Consider the following 26992-nt stretch of genomic DNA (forward strand, 5'->3'; position numbering starts at 1 on the left):
TTTATTAGTTCAAAGAATGCCAAATTTATTTTTTCAATTTAAAAATTAAAAAAGCAAAAATGGGGGCGCCCCATTTCTATGGAGCTCTAGGGACGTGCCTTGTCTGCTGCACCTTTGAGCCGGCCCTGTATACAACTTTGGACGTAAAATATTTAACAAACATTAGACTTAAAAATTTGAAATTAAAAAGGTACTAGAATTTTATAGATATATAATATTAGCTATGAGAAGAATTTACACATAAGATTTTCTGTAGAATTTTTCATATTAAAAAACAGAATTTGTTTCATAAATAGCCTTTGAAATTTTTGTAAAATTAAAGCTTTATTCAATATTAAATTCAATACCAAAAACTAGACGTTTTTATTTGCTAAATGGAAAGCATTTTTTTCATATACAATAATGATAATGAAATTATATGAAAAATAAATAAATAATTCACCTACAAATAAATAATTACGAGACCATAATTAAAATATATGTATGTATCAATTTGAGAGGAAGAATTTCAAAACCGATTCACAGAAAGTAGGCGATGGATAGTATTCTGCGGAGGGACTGGACCATAGGCAAACTTAAAGATTAAAAGATTAGTACGGTACGTAAACCACAGTATTTAGTAGAGATTTACTTTATTCCTGAAAGGATTAGTGCTTAAATTCGTATTTAATTGCCTGAAAGACTTCGAAAGGATGTGTTTAGAATTTTAATTAAATCAAACTTTAAATTTACGATAGTTAGGGTGGAAATATATCCAATGTTGTTTGGTTCCAGCTAACCCGTATTGTAATTGCATTATTTTCATCATATAATTTTCAAATTAGAATACGTATCGAAGACTAATTATTATGAAATACTTTAAATAAAGAGAATTTCTCAACGTCAAATTCGAGTGACATATTTACAGTATAAAATATGTACGGTGGGAATTCAATATTATGTATATTACCGCTTCACGCTAATTTGACGACGCTGGAAATTTACATGCAAATTACGAAATTATACCGGGTAGTGTCTTGTGCGAAAACGGGTGTATTTCATAGAAAAATAAAAGAAATTTCCATCACCACCACGATATAATAAAAAGGTTATTTTGTTCGCTCGAAAAAAGAATCTCATTTAACCTTAGGAAACAGTTTTTTTTAATCTTTTTTTCACAAACGCCATTGTTAAATTGTGTTTCCCTTTTGGTTATTCGCGATAGAGAAAAATCTTACATTTTTTCTCACAATAAAAAAGGCATTTAACCAATTTTTCTTTATATTGACCATACATATGTATTTTGCTAAGAATTTTTATTTAAGTTCACCTTTTATCTATTTATATATTTTTATACTATTATAATTATACTTAACGTTAAGTTGAAAATAATGTTCGCCGCTTGTCTGCACACTACATACACATATGTATGTATATGTAGTCATGCTCGTGCAGGTCCATACATACATATATGTATGCGTAATACATACATAATATACCTATAAATACAGATTTAAAAATAAAATATTTGAAATAATAAAAAAACATATACATCATTTTGGTTTTTCATAGGTTGTGTCTATTTGTAGATACAGTATCGACGAATTATTGACTATTTGTAGGTACAATACATATGAAACCTTTTCTTGACATAATATTTTGGGAGTTTATATGCTTAGGAGTAAATTTAGAAATCAAATATTACAATAATAAATCAAGTTCATTTGTTTCATAAAAGACAGTTTACAAAAATCTATTTATATGCTGAGTAAATAATTCGTCGATACTCTACAAATAGCCACATCCTTTTTTATATCAACCTTTATGCATTTTTTTTAAAAAGAACACATGCATACATACATATGTATATATATATATATACACATGTATATCGTTTAATTAATCTTAAATAAAAACACATGTATGTATATCGTTTAAGTAAGTCAGCTACTATAATATATGTATGTATACTATATATGTACATATGTATACATATTTTACATATGTATACATACTATATACATATTTTAACTTTATAAATGACAATAAAATAATAATTGTGTAATTAAAATTTTCTGCAATCATCATTACATATGTACATACATACATACACATATTATGTTATAATTTGATTTCCATCTCATATATAATGCTTTCTACGTATTACTACTTTCTACGCCAATGTATTTTCAATTTTTTTCGAAACACAAAAAAATATGTACATACTTGCACATTAAAGGACTTGTATGTATATTTAAACTTATTTAGTTGATAATATTACATGGACACATATTAAAACGAGTTCAAATTTTCGCATGATCAAAAAAAATTCATTTATTGTTACTACGTACATAGATAAAGTAAAAATATATATCATCACCAAAAAATTATATTTTAGCTTTAAGAAAAACTTGTACCTTGCAATTTTTCACGTCCTATATTTTTATGTATTAAAGTTTATAAATAGTTCATAAGATATATTTTAAAATCATATTTTAGTATGTAATAAATGCAAACGCTTATTTCCCAAAGTTAGTGGAGCAATCAAGATAGGGATGATTTTATTATATATTATGTCACTCATGGCCAAGACATAATATGTAAGCAGGTATTCAGTATAAATAATATAACCTGCCATGTCCATGATACATGGTACATACATATTTACAGCGTGCACGTGACTGATGATGATATGTGTTTATTACGTTTTATTCGACTATCATGTAGAAACACGGACTAAAGCTTGATATTTAACGCACCCTCCTCTGTTTTATTTCTGTTGAAAATAGCCGCTTAAAAAATACAGCGAAGTGAAAACGGACATTATTGTGTGACAAAATTGTACATTTATGTACGTACCTTTTATTCCGAGAAAACTTAACGAAAGGTTTAACCACAAATATAGTGAAAATAAATCATGAAAATTTAAGCAAAGTTTGGTATTGTTAAACTGTACATATTTAATTGTTATTTTCTTCACTATGAATGGAATCGTTGCATAGTTATGTAAAATAGCAATATCAATCGTTCCGGTTTTTTTACTTGAGTAAAATTTAATACATAAAAATGAAAAAATCAATATAAAGCATGCCAAATAAATCATAAGTGTAACTTTATTAATAAGAGTTAATATGAGTAGCATTTTGAGATGTTATTAAAAATTTTCTTTTCAATTATGTATTTTTAATATCTTTTGAAAAACAAAGAACAAACTTGAACGAAGAAAATTAACACGGGAATCTAATAAATTCATTATGAAGGGTTATTATTAGAGACACGTATTTTGGGCATCTATTTTTGTCAATTTTAGCATTTTCATTTTGCATTTTAGCGTTTTAGGGCATTAAAAATGTTCAATTTTAGCATATATTTTTGTAAGAGTTTAATTTTAAATAATAAAAAATTTCAATGAATTTTAATAAAATTTATATAAATAAATACATATATACAATTTAAAGACAACACAACAATTAAAAAATAATAAAAAAATTCAAAAATGTTTTAGAATTAAAATTACAATGAAAAAAACATGAATATAAAAATACAAAGACAAAAAATATGAATATAAAAATAAAATACCAATTAAAATTTATTAAAACTCAACATGGAGCATATTTCTACAGATTCTTTTTTGAGATTCGTGCGACGATCGGTAACAATTTATATTCTATTTACTAAAATAACTTTCAGCATCCACACTATTAGCACAACAAATAGATGTTAGAGCTGTACAACCAAACTCTTCATATTTAATTTTTGTTGCTATCAATAATAGCAATATATCCGGCGTGCATTAACTTTTTATATTTTCTATTAATTGTCTAAAAAAGTGCTGATATCCTTCTAAGCATTGAGCCTCTGTTAATACATTAAACAATGGCAGGTTTCTAAAAAATAAAACTGTTTCTTTAACATTAATATTAGATTTTGTACCTGCCACAGATGGATTGAATAGTTTACTCAATGTTCGGAGGAATAGATTTGCCTCATTTAGTCTTGAGTGCGAGTCTAGTTTTAAGACGCTTTTTTGAGCAGCCTTTTGGATACAAAGCTCCAACTGTTTACAGTAGTAGACAAAAGCAGTTGCTTGGTTTCGACAGGAAAAAGACCGTCGATGGTAAACTGCAAGCTCTGTTTTATCCCCTCAATTTCTTCACATAATAAATGGGCAAAGGAATAGGAAGACCCTTCTAAATTGTTTATTAATTTTATGCAAATTTCACTTTTGTTTGTTATTTTAACATCTATTCGCATATTTTACGAATTTAGCATATATTCCAAATTTTAGCATCAATTAATAGCTAAATGCCCAAAATAAGTGTCTCTAGCTATTATTAATCATGTTATAATATAACATAATATGTAGTATCACATTTTTAACATACCAAACCAAGGGGTATGAACAAACATATTTTTACAAATTATCATGTATGAAATAAAAATGAGAAAAATTAAAATACATTAATAAAAAAAAAACATTAAAATAAAAATAATAGAGAGAGGAAAAAAAATAAACAAAAAGAAAAGAAAAACAGAAATTCGATTATGGGAAAGAAGAATTACAAAAATCCTTTAGTTTTAAAATTAGTATCAAGTTTGTTCTTAAAAATATTAATGTTATCAGAGGTTACTACATCATTGGGAAGACTACTCCAAACTGAAACCACTCTGTTTGAAAATAATGAATCTCTGATCAATTTGTTAGATTTTTATTTTTGGAGTCTAAGCGAGTGACCTCTGAGGTGGGTGTTTTACGTTGAATGTAATAAGATTAGACATATGACAATTATAATGATTATTAAGTATTTTATAGACTTCGATCAAGTCACCTCTAGTTCTTTTCGTCTCCAACGTATATTAATTTATTTAACGTAGAGCTTCTTATTATATTATTCACATTTGATTTAAAGTAAATCGAATAAATCTGGTAGATTAATATATTTTCTTAAAATGGAAATTTTCAATGTTAAATTTACACGTCACCGACCAATTTTCCGAGACTTTTTTTTGCAGAAAGAGATCAAAGAAAAAGTACGGAATATTCAGTGGTAATGTTATATAAAAAATAAGTCAAGATGCTTTTGGAGACATTTCTGACTCAAAGCAAAAATCTAAAAATCCTCTTTTTTTCCACTGCATCGTAATTTGATTTGTTTCGCTTTAGATTTGAAATACGATTTTGTAATGGTTTATGACACGAAATTGTACTTAAATATGTAGATATAAGGAATGTAAATTACATTTGACAAAATGCTTAAAGGTACTGGGTGAGGATTTTTTTCTCAATGATACATACATATGGATATGTATGTATAATCGGTAAAAGTAGAACCGGAAGCGTGCCATTTACTGTTCAATTATTGTAAATCCTTTGTAAAAAGGTTCGGGAAACCTTTAACAATGGATTTACAACATTTGAACAATACACAGCCCCCTCAGGATCCGGGCTTTAATAATCGGCGACGCCTGGCGTTGTCTGGCGTTGCCCAACGTTGCGTAGGTAGATGAAAATGAAAAAAAAAACCATAAAAGGACTCTTACCATTTTGAAAAACCATTTATGTTTAGTAAACCGTGGTATAAGTTAGTATACCGTGGATTATATGAATATTAAATATGGTTGTCTTAAGTTGAAAACTGTGGATTTACCGAAGAACAAACATATGTATGTACATATGTGTATATGTACAAACACAAAGAAGGTGGCGTCAAATTGCTTTACATACATATGTTTTGAAATAATTAAGTTTAATGAAATACAGTATTATATGTACATAAATATGTATACACATAGGATTTTTAATTTATTTTGAATAAAATTACTCAATCAATTACTTACAATTTATGTATACCAGACATATTTTCGTCAGTGAAATAATGTTGGTATGACGTTGACGTCGCATTTTTAAATATCATTAAATCACAAAATTCTATATAAATTCATATATGTATGTATTATAAAAAGTAACTAGCAATCAACATCTAAAACAAATGTATGTAAATATTATTTTAAAAATAATAGTAATTTTTCAATAACATAACTCATTGAAAAATATGTAAGAAAGCTCGCTCGCTCGGTATTTGTAATATGGGTAATTAATATAATACATATAGGTATTTGTAATATAATACTATGATACTTTATTTTATATAATACAAAGTTATATAAATGGTGTCATTGATTTAAATTTCCCAATATGAAAAAATATACAATATTGATATTGATTTCAAAATTCGAACAAATTGAATCAAATTTTCATAATAAAAAAATCATTCCTATAAATGTACGTTTTAGAAAAAAATTGTATTAGTTGAATTTACATATGTTGTATGTATTTTGTATGTAAATGCGTTTTCACCACGAAGAAAATATTGGCGAAAAAGAAAACCAAGAAAAATAAGTGAAGTTCCCAAGCAAAGAACTGTGATTATAATAAGGCTCATTATAATAAATACTCAAGGATACAAGGCCGTAAAAATATTTAACAGCAAATTAAAAAAAAAACTCATTTATTATAAAATACGTCACCCTTATATTTTTAGCACTCGGGTTAAAACAGTGTGAAAAAATGAAGTTTGGCTATAAAAATATATTTTTTATTTATATAGAAGTGTAAGTGACAAAGGCTAATCATGTTCAAGAATTGGCAGGGGCTTAACGAGGACGAAAGCCATGGATTGGAACAAGTCACTAATGTTGGCATAGTCAATGTCAATTGGACTGCATTAGTACAGTCCAGTCCAACATCAATAGATATAGACTTGAACTCATCAAACTACAGAACTCAACTGGACAATGTGTCAATGGATCAATCAATCGATTATGTATTCGATAGGACTGATGTCCGAGCTGTTTTCATCACTCTTTACACCATTGTTTTTTGCTGCTGCTTCTTCGGTAAGAATTATTGTTTAATTTATATCTTCATTAAAATGTATTATTATATCGATAAAAAGTTCAAAAGACATCACCATATTTTCAATGCTCAAATAAAATAAAGTTGTTTCTCAATGTTTAACAATATCGTTTCGCCATTAAAAAAAATTGTCATTGTATTTAAATATTGGGAAGGATTAAATGACCTTTTAACTAGTTATTATACATAGTATAATTGATTTTAACGGGATATGCATTTAATTAAATATATTGTATCATTTCACAAATATTTTTCGTAGGGGAACGGAGTTCTGATTTTATCAGTGTTGACACATTTATGCTTTAAATACATATGTATGTACATATGTATTTGAATCACGTCCTTGAAATCGCTATTGATTCATTGCGAGTTGGAAAATTCATCCCTTTGTTTATTCAATTTATTTGTTGTATATATAACTTTCGCAGAAATTATGTTATGTTATGTTATGTTAGAAGTTAAGGCATATTAGTACTTCATAATAGTGTGATGTTTGTAAAGTACAAAGGATATGAAACGCGTAATTATTTAACTAATGACAAATGTTGCGGCTTTTAGAAAATGCTCATTTTGGAATACATATTGCTCGCGTTTCTCAAACTTTATGATATTTCATAACTCCTACGTAACATATGAGGTCGACGCAAATAGTCAATATAAACTCGCACAGTCGGGCTCGGGGATAAATTGGCCGCAATGAATGGGTTGAGCAATCTCAGATAGCCCAGTGTCCCTAGTCATTGTTGATTCGAAACACTGTATTCCGGCTTAAAAGAGCTTTTAATTACAATTGAACCAATTTCGCGATTGCGTCCTAAGTTGGCCGGCATTTCTATGAATTTTAAAGATTAATGTCGAGTAACTACATATACGCAGGTATAGAAGTTATTGTTACGGTAAGTAAATTACATTTTATTTTCATCAACAAAGGCGATGACAAAGGACACGACTCCCTTTGAGTGTATAATTTATATAATTCAGAAGGGAAATGTGACTACCAAGCAAAAAAAAGTGGATTACGCAAAAGTGAAAGAAACGGCGAGCAAGTGTATGTATGTAGATACAAATTTTGAATGCGAAGAAATGAATGATGAAGATATTCACTTAAATGTCCGAAAAAAAGCATTGTATGCCATTGAAAATACTGACAAGGATGCTCTAAGTACAATAAAACATATTATATCGTAATAAATCGAAAATAGTGTTATTTAAATATTCTAAATAAACGTATGTCTAACGTTGATATGTTGCATCAAAATTTTACGTTATAAAGCCCGATTTTGTTCATTTTTTTCACATTTTATTATGCTATTTGGATTACAAATAGTTATGAAGATATATTAAATAGGCAATTAAGTGAGTGGTCAGCTTTTTTTCAATAAATAGTTACTTTGAGAACATGTAATGATAATAGGGTATTCGAGAGAATTTAAAAGAGTACATACTAATAAGGTCACATTGGAGTTGGTTGGATAAAATCAGAAAAATGTATGGGATGATATGGATGAGAGTTACTCAAAACAGACGAATGGAAGCGTGTTGGAGAGGCCTTCATCCAGTAGTGGATGGTGAATGGCTGTGAATGATGATGATATATTATATGTAGATAAAAATGAACAGTAAACCGCTTATTTTTTTATGTATTTTTTGAGAAAAAAGAAATTCTCGAAATCAAAATGTTTATATGTACATACATATATAGTATTTACATATACAATGTATACGTACATAAATAAACATTTTAATATACAGGGTGCTCTGGAGCAAGGCCTTAAAGGGATGAAAGCTCCTATCATTTAGAACATTTTGAGCCACACATACATATGTACCTCAGTACAAAGTCTTATGGTTTATTTTTATTTCATTTTTAAAGATTTTTAGATAAAAAAACCAAAATCACTTATTTAATTAATTACCAATATTGCCAATATCGCCCAATTTCAAAGTGATATGTTAGTAAATTATATATATTTTTTATTTTTCTAATGTTTTTTCAATCAAATAAAAAGATGAAACAAAATCATGATAACTGAAAAAGATGCTAGATTTTTTCCTACTTGACAAATATTCGAAAACTTATCGAGCCTCTAGAATTTTTTCAGAACACCTGTATATGTACATACATATATATATATATATATATATATATATATATATATATATATATATATATATATATATATATATATATATATATATATATATATATATATATATATATATATATATATATATATATATATATATATTGTAAAAATCGAATGGGTTCAACAATGGTTTCATTAATATGTATGTATTATATTTTAGTCATACATATTATATGAGCACCGAAAACAAAATTTGCTTAAAGACACACATTACATTTTCATATGTATGTATACTCTTAAGCGTTAAGAAGACGGTTCATATATCTAATTCGTCAAAATTGATTGGTACACCGGAATTATGGAAAATATTCACGGTTGTGCTCTAATGTGAAGCATTTCACGAAGCACTGCATATTATTCATATACCTACTCCAATATTATAATAATAAATAAAGAAATATTGTTGTAAAAATTAAAAAATAATACAAACATATTTGATGAATGGCTATTCGTATATATTCGAATTATAATAACATACAATATAATGTGAAAACAATTGTGTGCTCATTTCTACACGACGACACACAAAATGCGGTACCTTATGGCTTGTTTCTAGAATAATTCAATGTCAACTATTCCACTGTAGCCTATTTTAGTTCAAATTTGTGAATTTACGCTCCCACAAGCGTGATAATTAAATCTCGTGTGTTAACTATTCAATAAATGATAATGTGTATTTTGATTTCACATCAATACATATGTAGGTACATAAATATGTACATATGTATAATACACGTGATGTAAAATATCAAAAGTCAAACGTAAACGTTTCCGGTTGTTGATTGTTTGCTAATTATTGTTTGTTATTGTTGTTATTTTGTTAAAGGGTAGTTATTTTGAATTGTTTTGTGGGCGATTAATTAAATATTCATTCTGTGTTTTGAATTTCATTAAAAGTTTTACACGATTCGACGTTAAATTGAACAAGAGATATTTTAATAATGTTTTGTGTGAAAATAAATATTAACTGTATATTCGGACGATTAATTGAGAAAAAATTTACTGTAACGATTTACGAAATTTACTGTACTGAACGCAATAATTTATAAATAAGATTAATTTTTTTCTATTGAATTGAAATATTTAATGCAAAATTATTATCTTTTATATGCGGTGGGCATAATTTAAAATTTAAATTTGGTAAAAACAGTAAATTCTTAAAATTAAATATTCGGAGCTCAACTACTAACTGCGTTTCGAACAAAAGTAACTTTTTCGTTTCACGTGTCAAAAATTTATTCGTTTATACCCACAACTTTTTTAATTAAATTGAAAACAATAAACAAATAGTTGCCATGTTTTTTTGTGTTCTGGTAATAACTCAAAGACATTAAATTTTTAATTCTTGAATCAGATTAATATGGTTTTGATTGCTTTGCGAAATCTTAATTAAAGTCCTACAAAATATTCATAGCATATAACAAACGAAAATTAATAGCAATACAAATATGTTTAAAAGTCTGGAAAAACTTGTGATTTATTTATGTCATTGAAAATATTAAACTGTTTAATCATTTATGAAATAAAATCATCTCTATATATGTATTATACTTGTGGTTTTAACCGGCTTCGCTCGGTATTTGTAATATAAACCGCTTAAACATGGCCAATCTAATAGTAAACGTTTTATTAAATTTTTTTGAATAGTTTTATTTTATTTGAATATTCATTTATTTTTTTATTAAATTGAACATCACGGAATCTACGATTCAAACAAACATATATACATACATACATACATACAAAGTCTCTTTCAAATTTATATACTAGATGATAAAAATGCGGTTTTGTAAAAATAAATGATTAAAAAATCAAATGTAAAGAAATCTCTGGATGCGAAAAACCAAAATATCGAAATGATTTTTGTATACTTACAATACTTAAAGAACATGTAAACTTATACAGATGGTAGTTATGTAAATAGTTTATATTTTAAATTGAAAAAATGTGTTGCGATTCATATAACAATAAAATGGAAAACTTGGCTACAAAAAAAAAACCACTAATATAAAACAAAATGAAAGTTGGTCTTGGTCTATTAAATAATATCGATAAAAATAATAGACATAACCACCATTTCATTAAGAAGATTTTTGTTTGACCTTTATTGAAAAAAGTGTTCTAAAAATACGAAAGCGATGAAAGGAATTTTCAGTTCGAATATTTGTATTGGAGAACAGTTTGAATAAGGAAGGTCGTTAAAACTCGAAATCACTTTACATATTATGCAAAGTGAATTCATACTATAGATATGTAGGAGTACCTATGTATGTAGCATTGACTTGTTCAATGCTTTTCAATTTGAATAGACGACATGTTCCATTTATGAATATTCATAAATTAATCAAATACAGACAGAAGTACATACATATATCGAACGATGTTTGAGCATTGAAAAAGTATAAGAATGAGATGTATTTGAAGGAGGCGGGATTGCCGTGAGTAGGAAAATGTTTCAATAACCTAGTCATTTCTGCATTACCTTTCACCGTTTGATAAACGTGCGCGGATGCATTAAGAGATTGAAGTGAAAAGAACAATGAAAAAGTACATACATACATGTACGGATTCTCAGGGTACGAGTGATGAGGGTAAGAACAACCCCTCTCCGGATGAGAGGAAGAGTTTAGAAGTGAAAATGAAAACAGTAAAGATGAACGGATTTTTTTACGGCGTTTCCTGGATTTTCGCTACGCTTTTCACAAACTAACGACATATCCGGTGAACGTAAAAATGGATGAATACGTCTTTTTATTTTTTTATTTAGAATAGGTGATATGAGATTCGGAATTGCAAACGTGTTCAACTTGAAAACTGATTCATGAGACCATACGATTTGAATCATACCTACAATCGGCGTTTTTTGTTTATTTTTTCCATATACATATGTATGTACATATAGATATGTATGTTCAAACACACATACTATGTACGTACATGTATACATATGTACATATATGACGCGCTATGTGAATTTAATTTTAAATTGGCGGGGCCTTATGTTTGCTCAATATTATATATCCGACAATGTATGTATGTATGTAGGTTATAATAGTTTGCAAACAGTCCTTGAAATAATGTGTGAAATTAATTTGTTCCTCAGTAATATAATGTTTCTGAAATGTCCGAAATTTCCGGTTACGTAATAATGGCAAATTGCTAAATTTAAATTTTGTTGCAGGAAATCTCATGGTTATATTGGTTGTGACATTGTCAAGGAGACTTAGGTCTATAACGAATTTCTTTTTGGCGAATTTAGCTGTGGCTGATTTTTGTGTGGGCGTATTTTGCGTCTTTCAAAACTTGTCGATCTACCTAATACCCAGGTGAGTTTTAACGACTTTTCTTCCCAACGAAATGTCCTTTAGAAACTCTTTCGCCTTAAATTTTACGCGTCACATTTCCAGTTTCAAAGACGAAACCACGAAATTGCGGCTTTTAGGATTCTTTGCACACGATATAAACCTTTGTAAAATAGTGATAGTGAAGTGCGTGCATTTTCGGCGTGTTCAAATGCCACCCTTTGCGCATATTTTATACCGAATAATTTCGCAATATTCTGGGTATGCTCTAGGAAAATGCGAATAAAATAAATATTAACGTGAAGTATGGCTGCGACGAAAAAATAATAATTTTTACGAATATTATGCCATCAGCGCATATATTGCTTTGAAAGACTCATTCGCCAGTAACATATAAATAGGTACACACATATGCACGTTCCATTAGGGTTAATATCCCATTTACATGTTCAACATCGATTTGCACTGTTTGTGTATCTTCTAAAGAAGGTAAATACGTAAGTATATTTATTATAAAATTATCACATTATGTAAATTTTTGGAGGTTGATAAAAGGTTTGCTAAATTCGTTGTGACATGCGTTTGAATAGAACAAATACAATATTTTATAATGCTATAAACACATATGTATTTGTATGTACACGTACGTTCATATATTGTATATATGTACATACATATGTATGTACGTTATACATATATCTGTACGTTGAGTTCAACTTATCTACACTTATTTCTTTTTCTTTTCATATATTAAAATACAATGAAAAGTTGAATACATATTTCTATTTAATAATATCATATATTATTTAATTGATTTTCACGCTACAATTGGATAGAAAATTATAAAATATGGGAAAACTTTCTTCAAGAATATTTTTATTCTTCTTGAATAAAAATATTCTTTGGAATTTAAATGTCAAATAATTCAAGAAAATTGACACCCGAATGACGCACGAATAACAATTTTTTATTTAATATTTTTGCTTTAGAAAGAGTTTCAAGTAAAAAATGTTAAAGTGTTGAGAACATTTCGATGTTTTAAATTGAATTTCCCCGCCCACTTTGGGTGGCAGTAATATTTGATGTCACTTTTATGTTTCAGTTGGGTTTTTGGTGACTTTTTATGCAAGATGTATCAATTTGTACACTCGCTGAGCTACACGGCATCCATTTTCATTTTGGTGGTGATATGTACTGAGCGCTACTTTGCAATAATCCATCCTATAACGTGCAAGCAGATACTCACCCCCACGAGACTAAGGGTAAGTGGACTTTAGGATCCTAGCTCTAATAATCTACACCAAAGATGGATATATCTTTGAAGGATTTGCAGATTTTTTGGGGCGAAAGATAGTAATGAGGTGTCTTTTTACCGAGCGCCACATCGCCAGCTGCGTCTGTTGGCATGTTTACTGTACAATATCTGTAAAGCTTGCCTATACGTACATACATATATCAATATATGTAAATTGTACTGGAGAGCTGTATGACTCAAATTAATAAAGTTAGTCTTGAAAATATATACAATAATAGCTTTCGAAAACTGAATTTCGCGGACGAAGTTGGTCGGCGCAACGGCGTGTGAAATTCTTCGTAAAACTTTCAACTGTTGCCGTTTAGCAGCTTAAGAAATTGTGAAGCAAAACCACTCTAAATTAGTGCTTATTGTCCGAATTAAGCTTGCCGTAAAATACGCAAATTGGTAATAATATGTAACCGATCGGTTTAAAATATCTCTTTATTTTCAGTTGGTGATAGTCGGCGTGTGGATCACTAGCGCCCTTTATAGTGCTCCTAAATTTATTTGGGTTCAGACCATAACAAACGACTTAGGAGATGGCCAAACTGAGACAATATGCATCACGCACAGGAGGAAATACGATTCTGAATTGTTTGACATGATCAATTTCGGATTGTTGTACGTAATTCCATTGTGCGTTATGACTGTAAGTATTTCGGAATGTTTATCATTATTAGATATGCAAAAATCCCGGAAAAACTGGGATAATTTAAAATTAATTAAATAAAACTAATTATTATTTCTATATTATCAAATATGTATATGTACGTAATATTTCTCAAAAATATATATATTGTTCGAGAGCAGATTTTAATTGAATGCCTAAGTGTTTTAATATTATACATATAATACGAATTTAACATTTGAAGCGTACGGTTGAATAAACACATGTATAATAATATTATGATAATTTTTACAAAGTGAGTAGGAGGCACAAAAAACATTGAAAGAAAAATTACGATGAAGTAATAAATATAACTGTTTATGTATGAAATTTGTAGTTACAATATTTAACATGGTTGTATTTAAATATCTATTTAAATCTGTGCCATGCATTATGCTTAAGGATAATTTTGATAGTACGCATTCTACCGAATAACGTACATATTTTGAAAACACTTTTCAATCGCAAGCTTAATTTGTTGAACACATTTTAAACAAAATAATTATTCATCTCTCAGTGAGATAATTATTCATCTTTCAGGACTCAAGCTTTTCTCGATAATCCCACTGATCAATATTTACGAAGCGAACTAGTTGTGTTTTACCATTAGACTACTAAAATTAAGGTTGAATAACGGCTCAAATACAAATTGGAAAATAGCTCGCATATTTTATAGCTTTGTGAATTTCGTTAAAAACGGGCAATGGAAATTTATTGATATTTTTTGTTCTATTGATAAGTAAAATAATTTGTATGGAGGTGTTGTTTTTTTTTGTAAGGCAATCGGACGTCTGTTTGGGAACGAGTAAAAATTCATCAAAGCAATGTCTATAACGTGAAATTGAAATATTATATAATTTAATTGAACTCTTTTTTTTCTTTTATATTTGTATTTCATAGAAATTTCGAATTCAAAGACTCGTTTTTATTATTATTGATAATTTCAATCGTTTATTTACTTAAAAGTAGGAGAAATATATTAATTAATTTTATTGTGTTTAAACTGATTTTTTTTATAATATTCAAAAAATAATGTCCCTATTTGTAATAATATGACAATTTCCGGAATCGTTTATATTCATACAGTCCTCAAGGTATAGAAACAGATCGTGCCCAATGGAAAACTAGTACATATGTATGTAGATACATATGATCGTTTGCTCATTGTGTTGTTCATAAACGAAAACAAAAAGCTTCTGTTGTTCATAATAAAACAAAAACTACTTTTTTATGTCGGTACACAATAGCAAATACGAATATGTCAATGAATAACTCTGACTGTTGAATCCTGTTCACAATCAGTGCGACGGAACAAGGAGTGGGCTTGCAACTGTACATATACCTATGTATATAATGTACGTAAAATCCACATACACATATATATATGTATGTACATACATATATCATACATATAAACATACTACATGTACATACATATACGTAGTATTGTATAAAGATATAGTGTAATTAAGAACTAGCGGGGAGTCTCGAAGTAAATAATAACGCTTATATCTAATGACATTATTTGTGACAGGTGCTGTATACGAGGATAGCTATCGGACTTTGGAGGAGTGCTAGAAGTATGGAGAGGAGGATATCCAGAGCACCTGATCCAGGACCATGTCGCAATCCCACCTGCTCACATCAGTGCGAACAGCGGTCTCCAAATAACACGCATGTAATGAATTTTTTTTATTTACAAATTTCTTTCAAGTGTGATTTTCGAGTAGGTATATGTGGGATTCGAACCCTTTTAAGCGCGGCTCGTAGCCAGTAAAAAACTTTTTAATTGCTTATCGATTTGACGGACCATCGGAGCGATTGAGAAAATTTGGTCGTAGCCATTATCTGAAAATTTTCGTTTTTTTTTTTAAATAAATAAATAAAGGAAAGAGCATTATTTTAAATTGAAATTTCGTAGATTATTTTGTTCGAACATCAGCTCTTAATATTCTTATTTATTTTATTTTTAAAGAACATTTTCGTCTATTTAAGTTTATTTGATTCCTGTGCCATATAGTAGATCACTGGTTGTTTACCATGTTTAACAGGTAAAAAATACATTTAAATATCTCGATGATTACGAGTAAATCTATCATTGATTATCTACATCAGTGTTTCCCAACCTGTGGTACGCGTACCACTTGGTGGTACGCGAAAAAAAATCAGTAATGGCGGACATGCAGGAATGAATGATTAAAATCATACAAATAGAAATATGTTTTATATCTAATATATAATTTCGAAAAAGACTTTGTAAGTTTGTATCTTTGTTTGGAAACAAAATAAAATTTCCATGGCGACAATTCAATTGGTTGAATATTATATTTTTTTCGATTAAAATAAATTTAATAAAAAAACAAATGAATATTTAATATTAGATTCGCCATGTTTAAGCTGTTTATATTACAAATACTGATTGAAGCCGGGTAAAACAACTAGTAATTAATAAACATTATCTTAATTAGTCATCGTTGACGTCAATATGTACAGTCGATGATCGAAAATCTGGCAATCGATACGTTTTCCTCAGATCCGGCATGGATTTTGGAGTGCAGTTTTAAATTTAATAAATAAATAACTTGAATTTGACACTTGAGAATAGTTCGTTAATAATCTTTAATGTTGCAGATAAAATTGAAATTACATATGATTAGAAAATTAGTTTTTTGGAATGTATTTATCGAAAATGATCAAACTGAAGTATTTAAAACTTTACATAATTTCTTATTTGAAAACAAGTCTCGGGATATACGTGAAAAAATAATTGAATATTTAATAGGGCTGAAATCGTCTTTTACGCAATGCTTCCCCAAACCTTAAGAAGCAAACAATTTGATTTCAAACCCCTTTGATAATGTACATTTTCGGACAGCTACCAAGGAAAAGGAGAACTTGATTGAACTTTCAAACTATAGCATTTAAAAACTGAATTCGAAATAAATAAGGTCATTAATTTTTGGCTAGGTATTAGTGAAGAATATGAACAGCTTTATGACATAGCGCTTAAATTTCTGTCGCCGTTTACTAGCACTGAACTGGTTGAGAGAGCTTTCTCTTCATATATTTTAATAAGACAAATATAGAAATTGATTGAATCCAGCTCCAGACTTAAGGGTAAATCTCGCATCATTTGAACCAAATAAAAAAAAAAACTAAGTATAAGGATCTCAATAAATTTATTTTGTAAGGAGATTTAATAAAACATATTATATGTACTTTGTAATTTTGTGTTTTTATTAAAACAATCAATAATATTTTTATTATCAATAATAGAAGCATGACAAGATAGTAGATAAATATATTAAACTTTGAGCATATTATAATTAAGTCTCCGCAAAAAAAAAAAATTTCCATAAAATTTCTTACCAAAACAAATATACATATTGCGTGTATCCTGTCTTCACATTCTTTACAATGCAAATACTATATATAATAATTACATTTGCAAAAACAAATTTCGTGAAATACAATCATTTTTATATGGTGGTACAATTTAGCGTTATGTACTACCAAGTGGTACGCGAGTCAAAAAAGGTTGGGAAACGCTGATCTACATACATACATTCAGTTAGAGGTTGTGATCGAGAAATCTCGTTTCAAGATTTCTCGAGAATTCTCGAGAAATTTTGATTCTCGTTTCTGGAGAATATTTTATTGTAAAAGTTCGAGATTCTCATTTCTCGAGAATATTTTATTATGAAAATTCGAGATTCTCGTATCTCGAGAAATCGTTTATTAGAATCTCGAAAATATCGAGAATATTCTTAATTTATCACTACATGCTTTTACTCAATAAACTGACTGATTTGTATACTTGTTAACTCGTAAATAATTTTTTGAAGTATTGTTATATGTATAGATGGTCAGTATTTTTATTATTTGTCCGGTAAGTTATTATTCGGTCATCATATACATAACTACATATACACATGTTACAACGAAATCGCACCATTTTTAAGTTACATACATGTACGTATGTGCATGTAGGTACTAGTCACTAGTGCGAAAGTATTCGGTTATGATATCACTAAAACGCTACTGAAAATATATTTTCACTGACAATATGACCCCACTTATCACACATAAAACAAAGATTTTTGATTTATTATTTATTTATTCGAGTGTTTGTTCCTTAGATATTAATCAATTTATAGCATAGATGCATAGATGATCAGTATTTTTATTATTTGTCCGGTCACAAAAACACGGGCAAAGCCGGGTAGCAACACTGGGATTTTTTTTAAATTCTTTTTTACATATTGTTATTTTTACTATTTTAAATTACTTTTGTATATTTTTATTTTCTTTTCATGCCTTCTTTTATAATATTTTTTTTATATAATTTTACTTTTTTTTCTATTCAATGTTCTATTGTATCTCTCTATCTTTCTTTCGTCATGTCTTTAATAAAGTTGTAAACCCCTGATATAATATACATATGTAGTGTTTGTGTCCTTTTGATTTTTGTATGTTGTCAAGTTTATATGCTAAAAAAATCAATTCACTATATCAATTCTCGAGAATCTCGAGAAACAAAAAAAGAAAATCTCGAATTCTCGAGATTCAAATATTTCGAGAAAATAAGATTCTCAAATCTCGAGATTCAAATATTCCGAGAAAAAGAGATTCTCGAATCTCGAGAATCAAAAAAAGTCGAGAAATCACAACCTCTACATACAGTACCGTGCAGAGAAATCGTATCACCTGCAAATACTTTGAATTCTTGGAATTTCTCGGTAAAAGGTCCCCTAATTTCTAAAATACTCGGTGCGGATTTCGTGTGAGTAACTGCGATTTGTGCGAAACTTGACGTGACGAAAAATTGGCAAATAATTTCGATATCTTCAAAAGGATTGTCCACACGAAAAATAACGTTGCAGTTGAGATGTCAACGGATAAGTTTAGCACATTTCCTCAAAAATAATCGAGAAACGGAACCCGGTATTTGCAAGCCAGATAGTAGGACCGCAAAAAAATCAACCCCTCAAGAAGATGGGATGATTAAACGTTCGTGTTAAAGGGATCGTTTAAAAACTGCCCAGGATATTAGAGGAGAATTCAGACAAACGGCTGGAAAATACATCATCGTCGAAATCATAAGTACACGACTTCGACAACCAGGACCAGCGCACGACGAATAGCAAAAAAACCCTTTTTAACGGCAGTTATATGGAAAAAAATGGTTTTATTGCGAAAAATTCCACAAAATTTGGACTAAAGATGATTGGGAGAATGTAATCTTTACTGACGAGAGCAAGTTTAATCTTCGCGACTACGATAGAATAAATTGGATGAGGAGAAAGCCGAACGAACATTTCAGTTATCAGTGTGTTACTAGAATAGTTGAAAACCGGGCGGCCGAATGATTTAAGGATGTTTTTCGTATTACGGCATGGGGGTGCTACGTTTTTTCAATGGCACAGTGAAGACTACAGACTATGAAAAAATTTGGAAATTTTCGCTGCCTTCTATTGAGCAACATCTTTTAACTGTCAACCGACATATATTATATTTATTTATTTATAGTTTTGGACCATTGTGACATTACAGGAAGAACCTAATGCGCCACAATGGCCTACATTTGAAAAAGAGTAATAAAGTAAAATATGTACATAAAATAAAAAGAAAAAAAGCAAAAGAAGAAAAACATTAAAAAAAAAGCAAAAGAAAAATAATACATACATAAAAAATGAACAAAGGTGAAAAAATCAAATAAAAGAATAAATAAAATCCTTAGATCGCATTCAAAGTTTCAAATTGAACAAAAGAAAAATAGTATATAATATGAAATGTACACAAGAAAAAAAAAAATCACTGCAAGGCCCAAATGGAAGAGAGTAGATTAAAACTCCACTCATACATCACATTCAAATTAAGAAAATAATGATGAGCGCATCTTACCTATAAATATGTTAAAATAATAATAATCATGAATATGTTAAAATAATATCCGATAATCTACGCTCACCAAGGTGGAAAATATCGCATTCAGGCACAGCAGCAACGATTTCATTGAGAAGTCAAATAGCTCTTGGAATAGGAGCCATTCGAAAAAATATGTATGTATGTATGTATGTATTATGCCGCACAGTGTAGCCGTTTGCATATCTACCTACATATACATACACGCGCTCACTTCGTTTTAAAAAATACGTTATCTGAAAACTGTAGCACATAATAAGCGAGTGGAAAAAATCGTAGAATTTTTAATTTTAACAAAAAATAAAAAAAAAACTCGCGAATGGATATTCAAATCAAAATTTCTAAAAAAGTAATTATATTTTTAGTTAAATTTAAATTAAATATATGTATAAGAGCATACCTTTTTGAGGAATACTCAAAGAAAAATTTATAAATAAAGTTTTTTATTATACCGCATTTGAACTACAATTTGGAAGTCACAAACACACCCAGTACAAATCTATTTCGTTACATATTAGTGACAAGTTTGATCAATGACGAGCTTTCGACACGACGAAATAAAATTTAATTAACAGAACATCAAAATATAGATATATAAAAGATACATCTATAGATATATACAATATAAAACTATGATGTTTTAATAGTTTTTCAAAAATTACTAAAATCGTGAATGTCTATGCAGATTATGCTACTTTAATCGTGAATGTCTAGGCTACACTGCGCGTCGGAGCAAAAAACGCGAATTTTCTTCAATGGACCTAGTGGGAATCTTTCTTCATATTAAGGTAACGTTAAATATTAATTCCAATGCTTTTAAATAATGCAGTTAGCATCCAACTAATTGATGTATCTCGACAAAAAATTTGACAAAGTAGGTTTTTTTATATATGCAAATATCATTTATTTGACAATAGTTCTATTGAAGTTTATTTGGGTCAATTACGATGTTTTGATTGATTCGAGAATTCAATGGGAAGAATTTTTTTCAGAAATCATAATTTTTGTTCCCGTGATTATTTTGAAAATAAAAGTCTTTGAGAGCTTCTTTGGGTATATATGGACTTTTAATTAATACTTAAATTTTAATTTGTTTGTATACCCAGATCGACTCTAAAAAATTTTGTATAACAATGTCATACAAAATTGGTTCTAATAAAATCTAACCATATTCAAAATTATAATTTCTACTAAAATAGTGACCAAAAATAGTAGCCAAATGTGGGAAATGGAATTAATTTATTTGTATTCTTTAATTGTGCACTATACATACATATGTACATATATACTAAATATGTACATATTAAAATATACAAACATATTAAACGTACATATGTGCATGTTTGAATGAAATCTTTTTATTAGAAGCCTCATTTTTATGCATATGTATGTACATTGTACATACATATGCATGCATAAAAAAAATAGAAGTGATCAATATATCTGAATACATTTTTCTAATATGTATGTCCTGAAACATCAATTTATTTTTTCTATTTGCTTTGTATTATATAAAACAGTAAATATTAAATCTGTACTTCGGAATCTCTGATTTTTTTATGTTTTATGTATTTTTATTATGGGTGAAATAGGAAGAAAATCTAAGATATTGCGTATGAAAAGTACCTAAAAATCATGAATACATGAATAACACTGAGCAACAAAAAATCACGTTTTTGAGTTACCAGAGTGGAGACTAACCAATCTTTACTAAGTTTGACCCACTAAATTTGAATATGATAATGATTTTTGTTAGTTAGTGATCGCTTATGAGATATGAGCGTTTAAAAAAGCGCGCGATTTTTATAGTTTTTTGGCTTTATGGTCTTTAACTCAAAATCTAGTATTGATGTGCTCAAAGTGAGTATTGAAATCAATAATCAGATGTTTTTTCTATTGATTGTGATTTTTTATTGTTTTAAAATACTTATAATTAATTGTCTAGTGAATTTTAAAAGTCAAAAATATTTTTTTTTTACGAATTTTTCCTCTGTGCTATTTTGCGTTTATTTGGCCAGTTTTTTTTATTTTACCACGTTCATAAGGGTTGGTTTTCTATCTCAATATATCTAAACGTACTAACTCGACCGGTAATTGCGTTAGAAAGACTCGTTCAGTTCCCGTGAGCGTACGCAAGATAGCGTTGGTGCAAGCGAGATGGCAAGCGAGAGTCCGCCACTTAAGAGGGCTGTACACCCGAAACCTTAATTTTGTTACCTTTCCTTTCTTCGATATATATATTGAGTGTATGTATATATTGAGTGAATGTGACAATATATATCAATATATATATTGAGTGAATGCGACAGTTGTGCTTCAACCAGATAAAACGAATTTTAAATTGACAAAATCGAGGTTTCGTATTCTACTATTTTCTCCTACAAAACTGGACCAATTTTTAAAAAAATTTCATCATCGGTATGAGAAAGATACTTTCTGTGCATCTATCGGCGTATTTTAAAATCGACCTTTATATAAGCACGCTGGACTCGTTTCGTGGGTGTAAAAAAGAGGCGATTTTATAGATGTTTGGCGGCTCCTAGCTCATATAAAAAATAATTAATCAAAAAAATAAAACAATAGATGCATCCCAATGGTGGATATCCATAGTATATTAAAAAATAATTTCTCTTGTGCCATAATTGAGGAAGGGAGAAGTATAGTACGTTTGTATGGACAAGGCGCTGCTGTCCAGCCCTCTTAAGTGCGTAACTTAAGTGCCGCGGACATATATGTATATGTATGTCCGCGTATACACACACACACACACACACACACACACTAATATCTCTAATATATTTTCAAATTGTGCTCAACCAACCTTCATTAACGGGACTGTAGACGCGGCCATAATACATATAATATTTCTCGTCTCAATCAGTTGAGTAATCGCGACGATTTATCATAGCAACAGATAAGTAGATATATCAAGGTCTCAAAATATTATAAACCAACAATCTAAAAATTGTATTTTACAAAATTAAACTACCTCGTCGAAGCGAGGAGGGGGGGGGGAGATTCGGTGTGGAAAAATCGATAGCAATACAAAGATTGTAGTAAGCGACTCTACGACAGAAAAAAGGAAGACAAATTGCTACGTCTGAGAGCTCCATTAGATCGTCTTTCTACCTTATGAATTGTATTCCCACGCATTTTTGCCAATGTGTGGACTTACATACATACATACATATACTCCGACAACTGCTGGTCCTAGCGTTCTTCTTCTATGCGTAAACGTGATCCAACCAATATATATTTTTTCTAATTGGTGTAATTAATTTATTTGAACACAAAATGTGTAGTGATGCGTTACAAAAAAGAGTGCCTTGCCAAATTTATATATCTAATATATAATTTCGAAAGAGACTTTGTATGTATATTTTGTATCTTTAACATACAAGTCATTTGTAATCATTCATTGATTTTTAAGCCATTAACACACCTTTAAAACATTAAAAACGTTTAAAATTTTTATTATATTTTTTTTAAAGCAATTTTTTTAAAATAAATATATACAAACTCAACGATGAAATACACCGAAAAAGCTGGGAAAATACGTCTCAAGATATTGCAAATTGGTGGAACGAGGTAGACCTAAATGTAGGTATACACAGGACCGGATCTAGCACACTACCCTTAGTACTCTTTGTCTTATTTTTCTCTTTTTACTTTATCTATGTACGTAGTAACAATAGATGAAGTTTTGTGATCATGCGAAAATTCGAACTCGAGATTTTGACTGATTCGAACTAAGAATCGATCACTGATCACGTTTTCATGATCTAGAAAAAATGTGTGTGTGTGTGTCTGTGTGTGTGTATGTGTGTGTGTGTCTGTGTGTGTGTGTATTTTGGGGATATTTTTTAACACTGTTAGTCCTATCAAACTGAAACTTAGTATCGCGTACTGAAAATCTTATCGACACGACGAAAATTTTTTTCAAATTTTCAAGTTGACCGGAAATGGTACCTCCCCTTATAGGTGTCCTCTTTTTTTTAAGTTTTTGCATTCATTTATCTCCCAAACCACTAACTGAATCGGACTGAATTTTTTTTAAATATGATAGAAATAATAATTTTTATAATTTTATATTTTTTAAAAATTTCTATCTGAACCGCAAGTAGTACTTTTACTCTAGAGAATCGAGGTTTTTTTTGTTTTTCTCAGAAACCTTTTGGTTTATTGAACTGAAATTTCATATCTAACAGTTTAAGCTTAATACCAAGTTATTTATAAAATTTAGTAAGCATCCGTCAACCGGAAGTGGCAGTTTACTCTTGTTCGATTTTTCTTCCACTATATTTTTCGACCCCTTAAACATGTGTGTTCGTCACAAAAAAATTCAAGTATAATTTTTGTATCAATGTGATGAAAATAAAAAAAAATTATTAAATTTTATAAACCGGAAGTGGGAATTTTTTCTCTTAGAAAGGTTGAAAATGTTGTGCCCACTACTCTGTCCACACCCCTCAACGTATTGAACTGAAAATTTATATTTCTATCCTTTATATACTAACTTAGAGCTGGTAGGGTTTTGGTCAGAATTTGTAAACCGCAAGTAGTATTTTTTTTAAAACAATTTTTCATTATTTTTTCATTGTTTTATTTTGACCTTTTAAATTATTTTAAGCTTCTTGATATTTATTGTGTATAATAAAATTAGTAATTTGAAGTAAAAAAAAAAAAAAAATCACTTAATTTAATGAACCGGAAGTGGGATTTTTTTCCTTGTAGAAAGGTCAAAAATGTTGTGCCCACTACTCTGTCGACACCCCTAAACGTATTAAGCTGAAAATTTATATTTCTATCCTTTATGTACTAACTTAGATCTGGTAGGGTTTTGGTCAGAATTCGTAATCCGCAAGTAGTATTTTTTTTTAAAACAATATTTCATTATTTTATTTTGACCTGTAAAATAATTTTTAGTTTCTTGATATTTAATGAGCATAATACTGATAGTGATTTTTAGTAATAAAAAAAATTTGAACAAAATCTGACAACCGGAAGTAGAACTTTTGTTTTGTGCAAGTTTCCATACATTTGCGCTCAATTTGTATCGCTATCATAGTCATCAGTTCAATATCGAATTTTGTTTTGTAACCTTCTTATATTCCTCAAATATATAGATAAAGTCATGGGTTGGTCACACCTGAATTTTTTTACTTAAAAAATTGACAAAAAATATCTCTTTGATCTTTTTTGAAATTTTAAAATTATAAATATAAATCATTTTATATTCAACTTTTCTACTTGAAGTCGTACCGTTTATAATAATATGTACTACAATTTACAAGGAACGCAGGAAGTTGATCGTCCGATATTAACTACTTATGAATTAAACATGACAAACAATAAACTGGAGGGGGGGGGGAGGGGCAGCAGTACGACGGTTCCTGGAAAAAATCAAAAAATTAAATGAAAGTGTGTATTTTCTGATATGAGTATGTAATTTAGAACATTATGTACATTTACATATGTGTATATATAATACATATATACTACAGGCCTGAATGGAAAAAAATGGTTTTCCCGCAATGGACGCAGTGGAAAAATTTAAGAATAAGAGGTAAGTAAAAATATCTCTATTTACTTCTTGAGACGGTTTATAAAATCAATGAAATTTGTATTTACCTTTTTTGACACAATACAACTCGACGCAATTGTAGGAAAGCTAAATTTTTCATTTTTCCTTTCGACTAAATGTATGGAAGCACAGAAATTGTGCTTATATATGTACATAAATATATACATATTGTAGTATCAGCATCACACTCTATTACATACATATGTATGTATGTAGTGTTACATCCGGCTTGGGTTTCCCAACTTGAATACTTGAATATGCAATACTTTAAATTTACCGCAGACTGCATTACTATATTTATTTATTTATTTTTAATTATTTCTGTTAAGCTATAGTGAAAATACAGATATACTCGAGGGCGTCACTATAGCGAGAAAAAACACGAAAATATATACATAAAAAAACAAAAGATACAAAACTAAAAATTAAATAAGTAAAAAAAATAAAGCAAGAAAATAATGTAAAGTTAAAAACAAAAATAATAGAAAAAATTACAAACATACATACATACATACTATACTACATATGTATGTAATATTTCCGTGCAGGCGTTACTATGGTTTTGTCAAAGCGGTGAATTGGATCAGCGCCATTTCGTTACACAGTCTATCCTGACCAATCTACTTAATTGTATCCGAAGATTAACTTTATTTATTTTTTGTTGGCAGCTATCCATGGTGCCTGAGAAGGGTTGTGCCTACTCACCAATGGTGAGTATATGGCGAGCACGCGGCGGCCAAGTCCACGGTGGTCATCCAAGTCATCTGACTCAGAGCGTGTTGCGAGCACGTAGAGGAGTCATTCGAATGCTGATCGTGGTAGTTCTCACATTTGCCCTATGTAACCTACCCCTACATGCCCGCAAGATGTGGCAATACTGGTCGACCAACTATCGAGGTGGCAGCGATTTCAGCACGCTGCTTACTCCGTTAACTTTTCTCATATCATACTTCAACTCGGGCATTAACCCTTTACTGTACGCTTTTCTCTCGCGAAACTTTCGTAAGGGAATGAAAGAGCTCCTCTTCTGCAACTGCAGAGGTGGACCCAACAAGCAGAAACAAGGAATGCTTAACACTCAGAACAATACCCACCAATCTATTCTGAGGCGAAGTTCTACTCGTTCAACGCGAGCGCCGTGCAGTACTGTGATTGCTCCGAACGGTGATTCCTGA

General features: G+C 29.4%; 1 protein-coding gene across 1 annotated transcript; it reads left to right on the plus strand.

Annotated features, from left to right (window-relative positions):
• Window positions 1-2615: 2615 nt before the first annotated feature.
• Window positions 2616-26992, plus strand: LOC143909974 (trissin receptor-like). The gene is made up of 11 exons (XM_077428298.1): window positions 2616-2631; window positions 3670-3707; window positions 6621-6876; window positions 12224-12368; window positions 13447-13606; window positions 14093-14290; window positions 15843-15986; window positions 19192-19318; window positions 19532-19637; window positions 20919-21021; window positions 26486-26992. Exons 1-11 carry the CDS (start codon window positions 2616-2618, stop codon window positions 26990-26992), a joined length of 1800 nt encoding a protein of 599 aa, XP_077284424.1.

The sequence above is a fragment of the Arctopsyche grandis genome, chromosome 3 (assembly GCF_051622035.1).
Source record: "Arctopsyche grandis isolate Sample6627 chromosome 3, ASM5162203v2, whole genome shotgun sequence".
Taxonomy (NCBI): domain Eukaryota; kingdom Metazoa; phylum Arthropoda; class Insecta; order Trichoptera; family Hydropsychidae; genus Arctopsyche; species Arctopsyche grandis.

Excerpts from the sequence above, each read along its gene's own strand:
- LOC143909974 (XM_077428298.1), top strand. Across the intron at positions 15,987-19,191 it reads GGTCTCCAAATAACACGCAT|TTGAGATGTCAACGGATAAG; the intron begins GTAATGAATTTT and ends ATAACGTTGCAG. Across the intron at positions 21,022-26,485 it reads GAATCTTTCTTCATATTAAG|CTATCCATGGTGCCTGAGAA; the intron begins GTAACGTTAAAT and ends TTTTGTTGGCAG.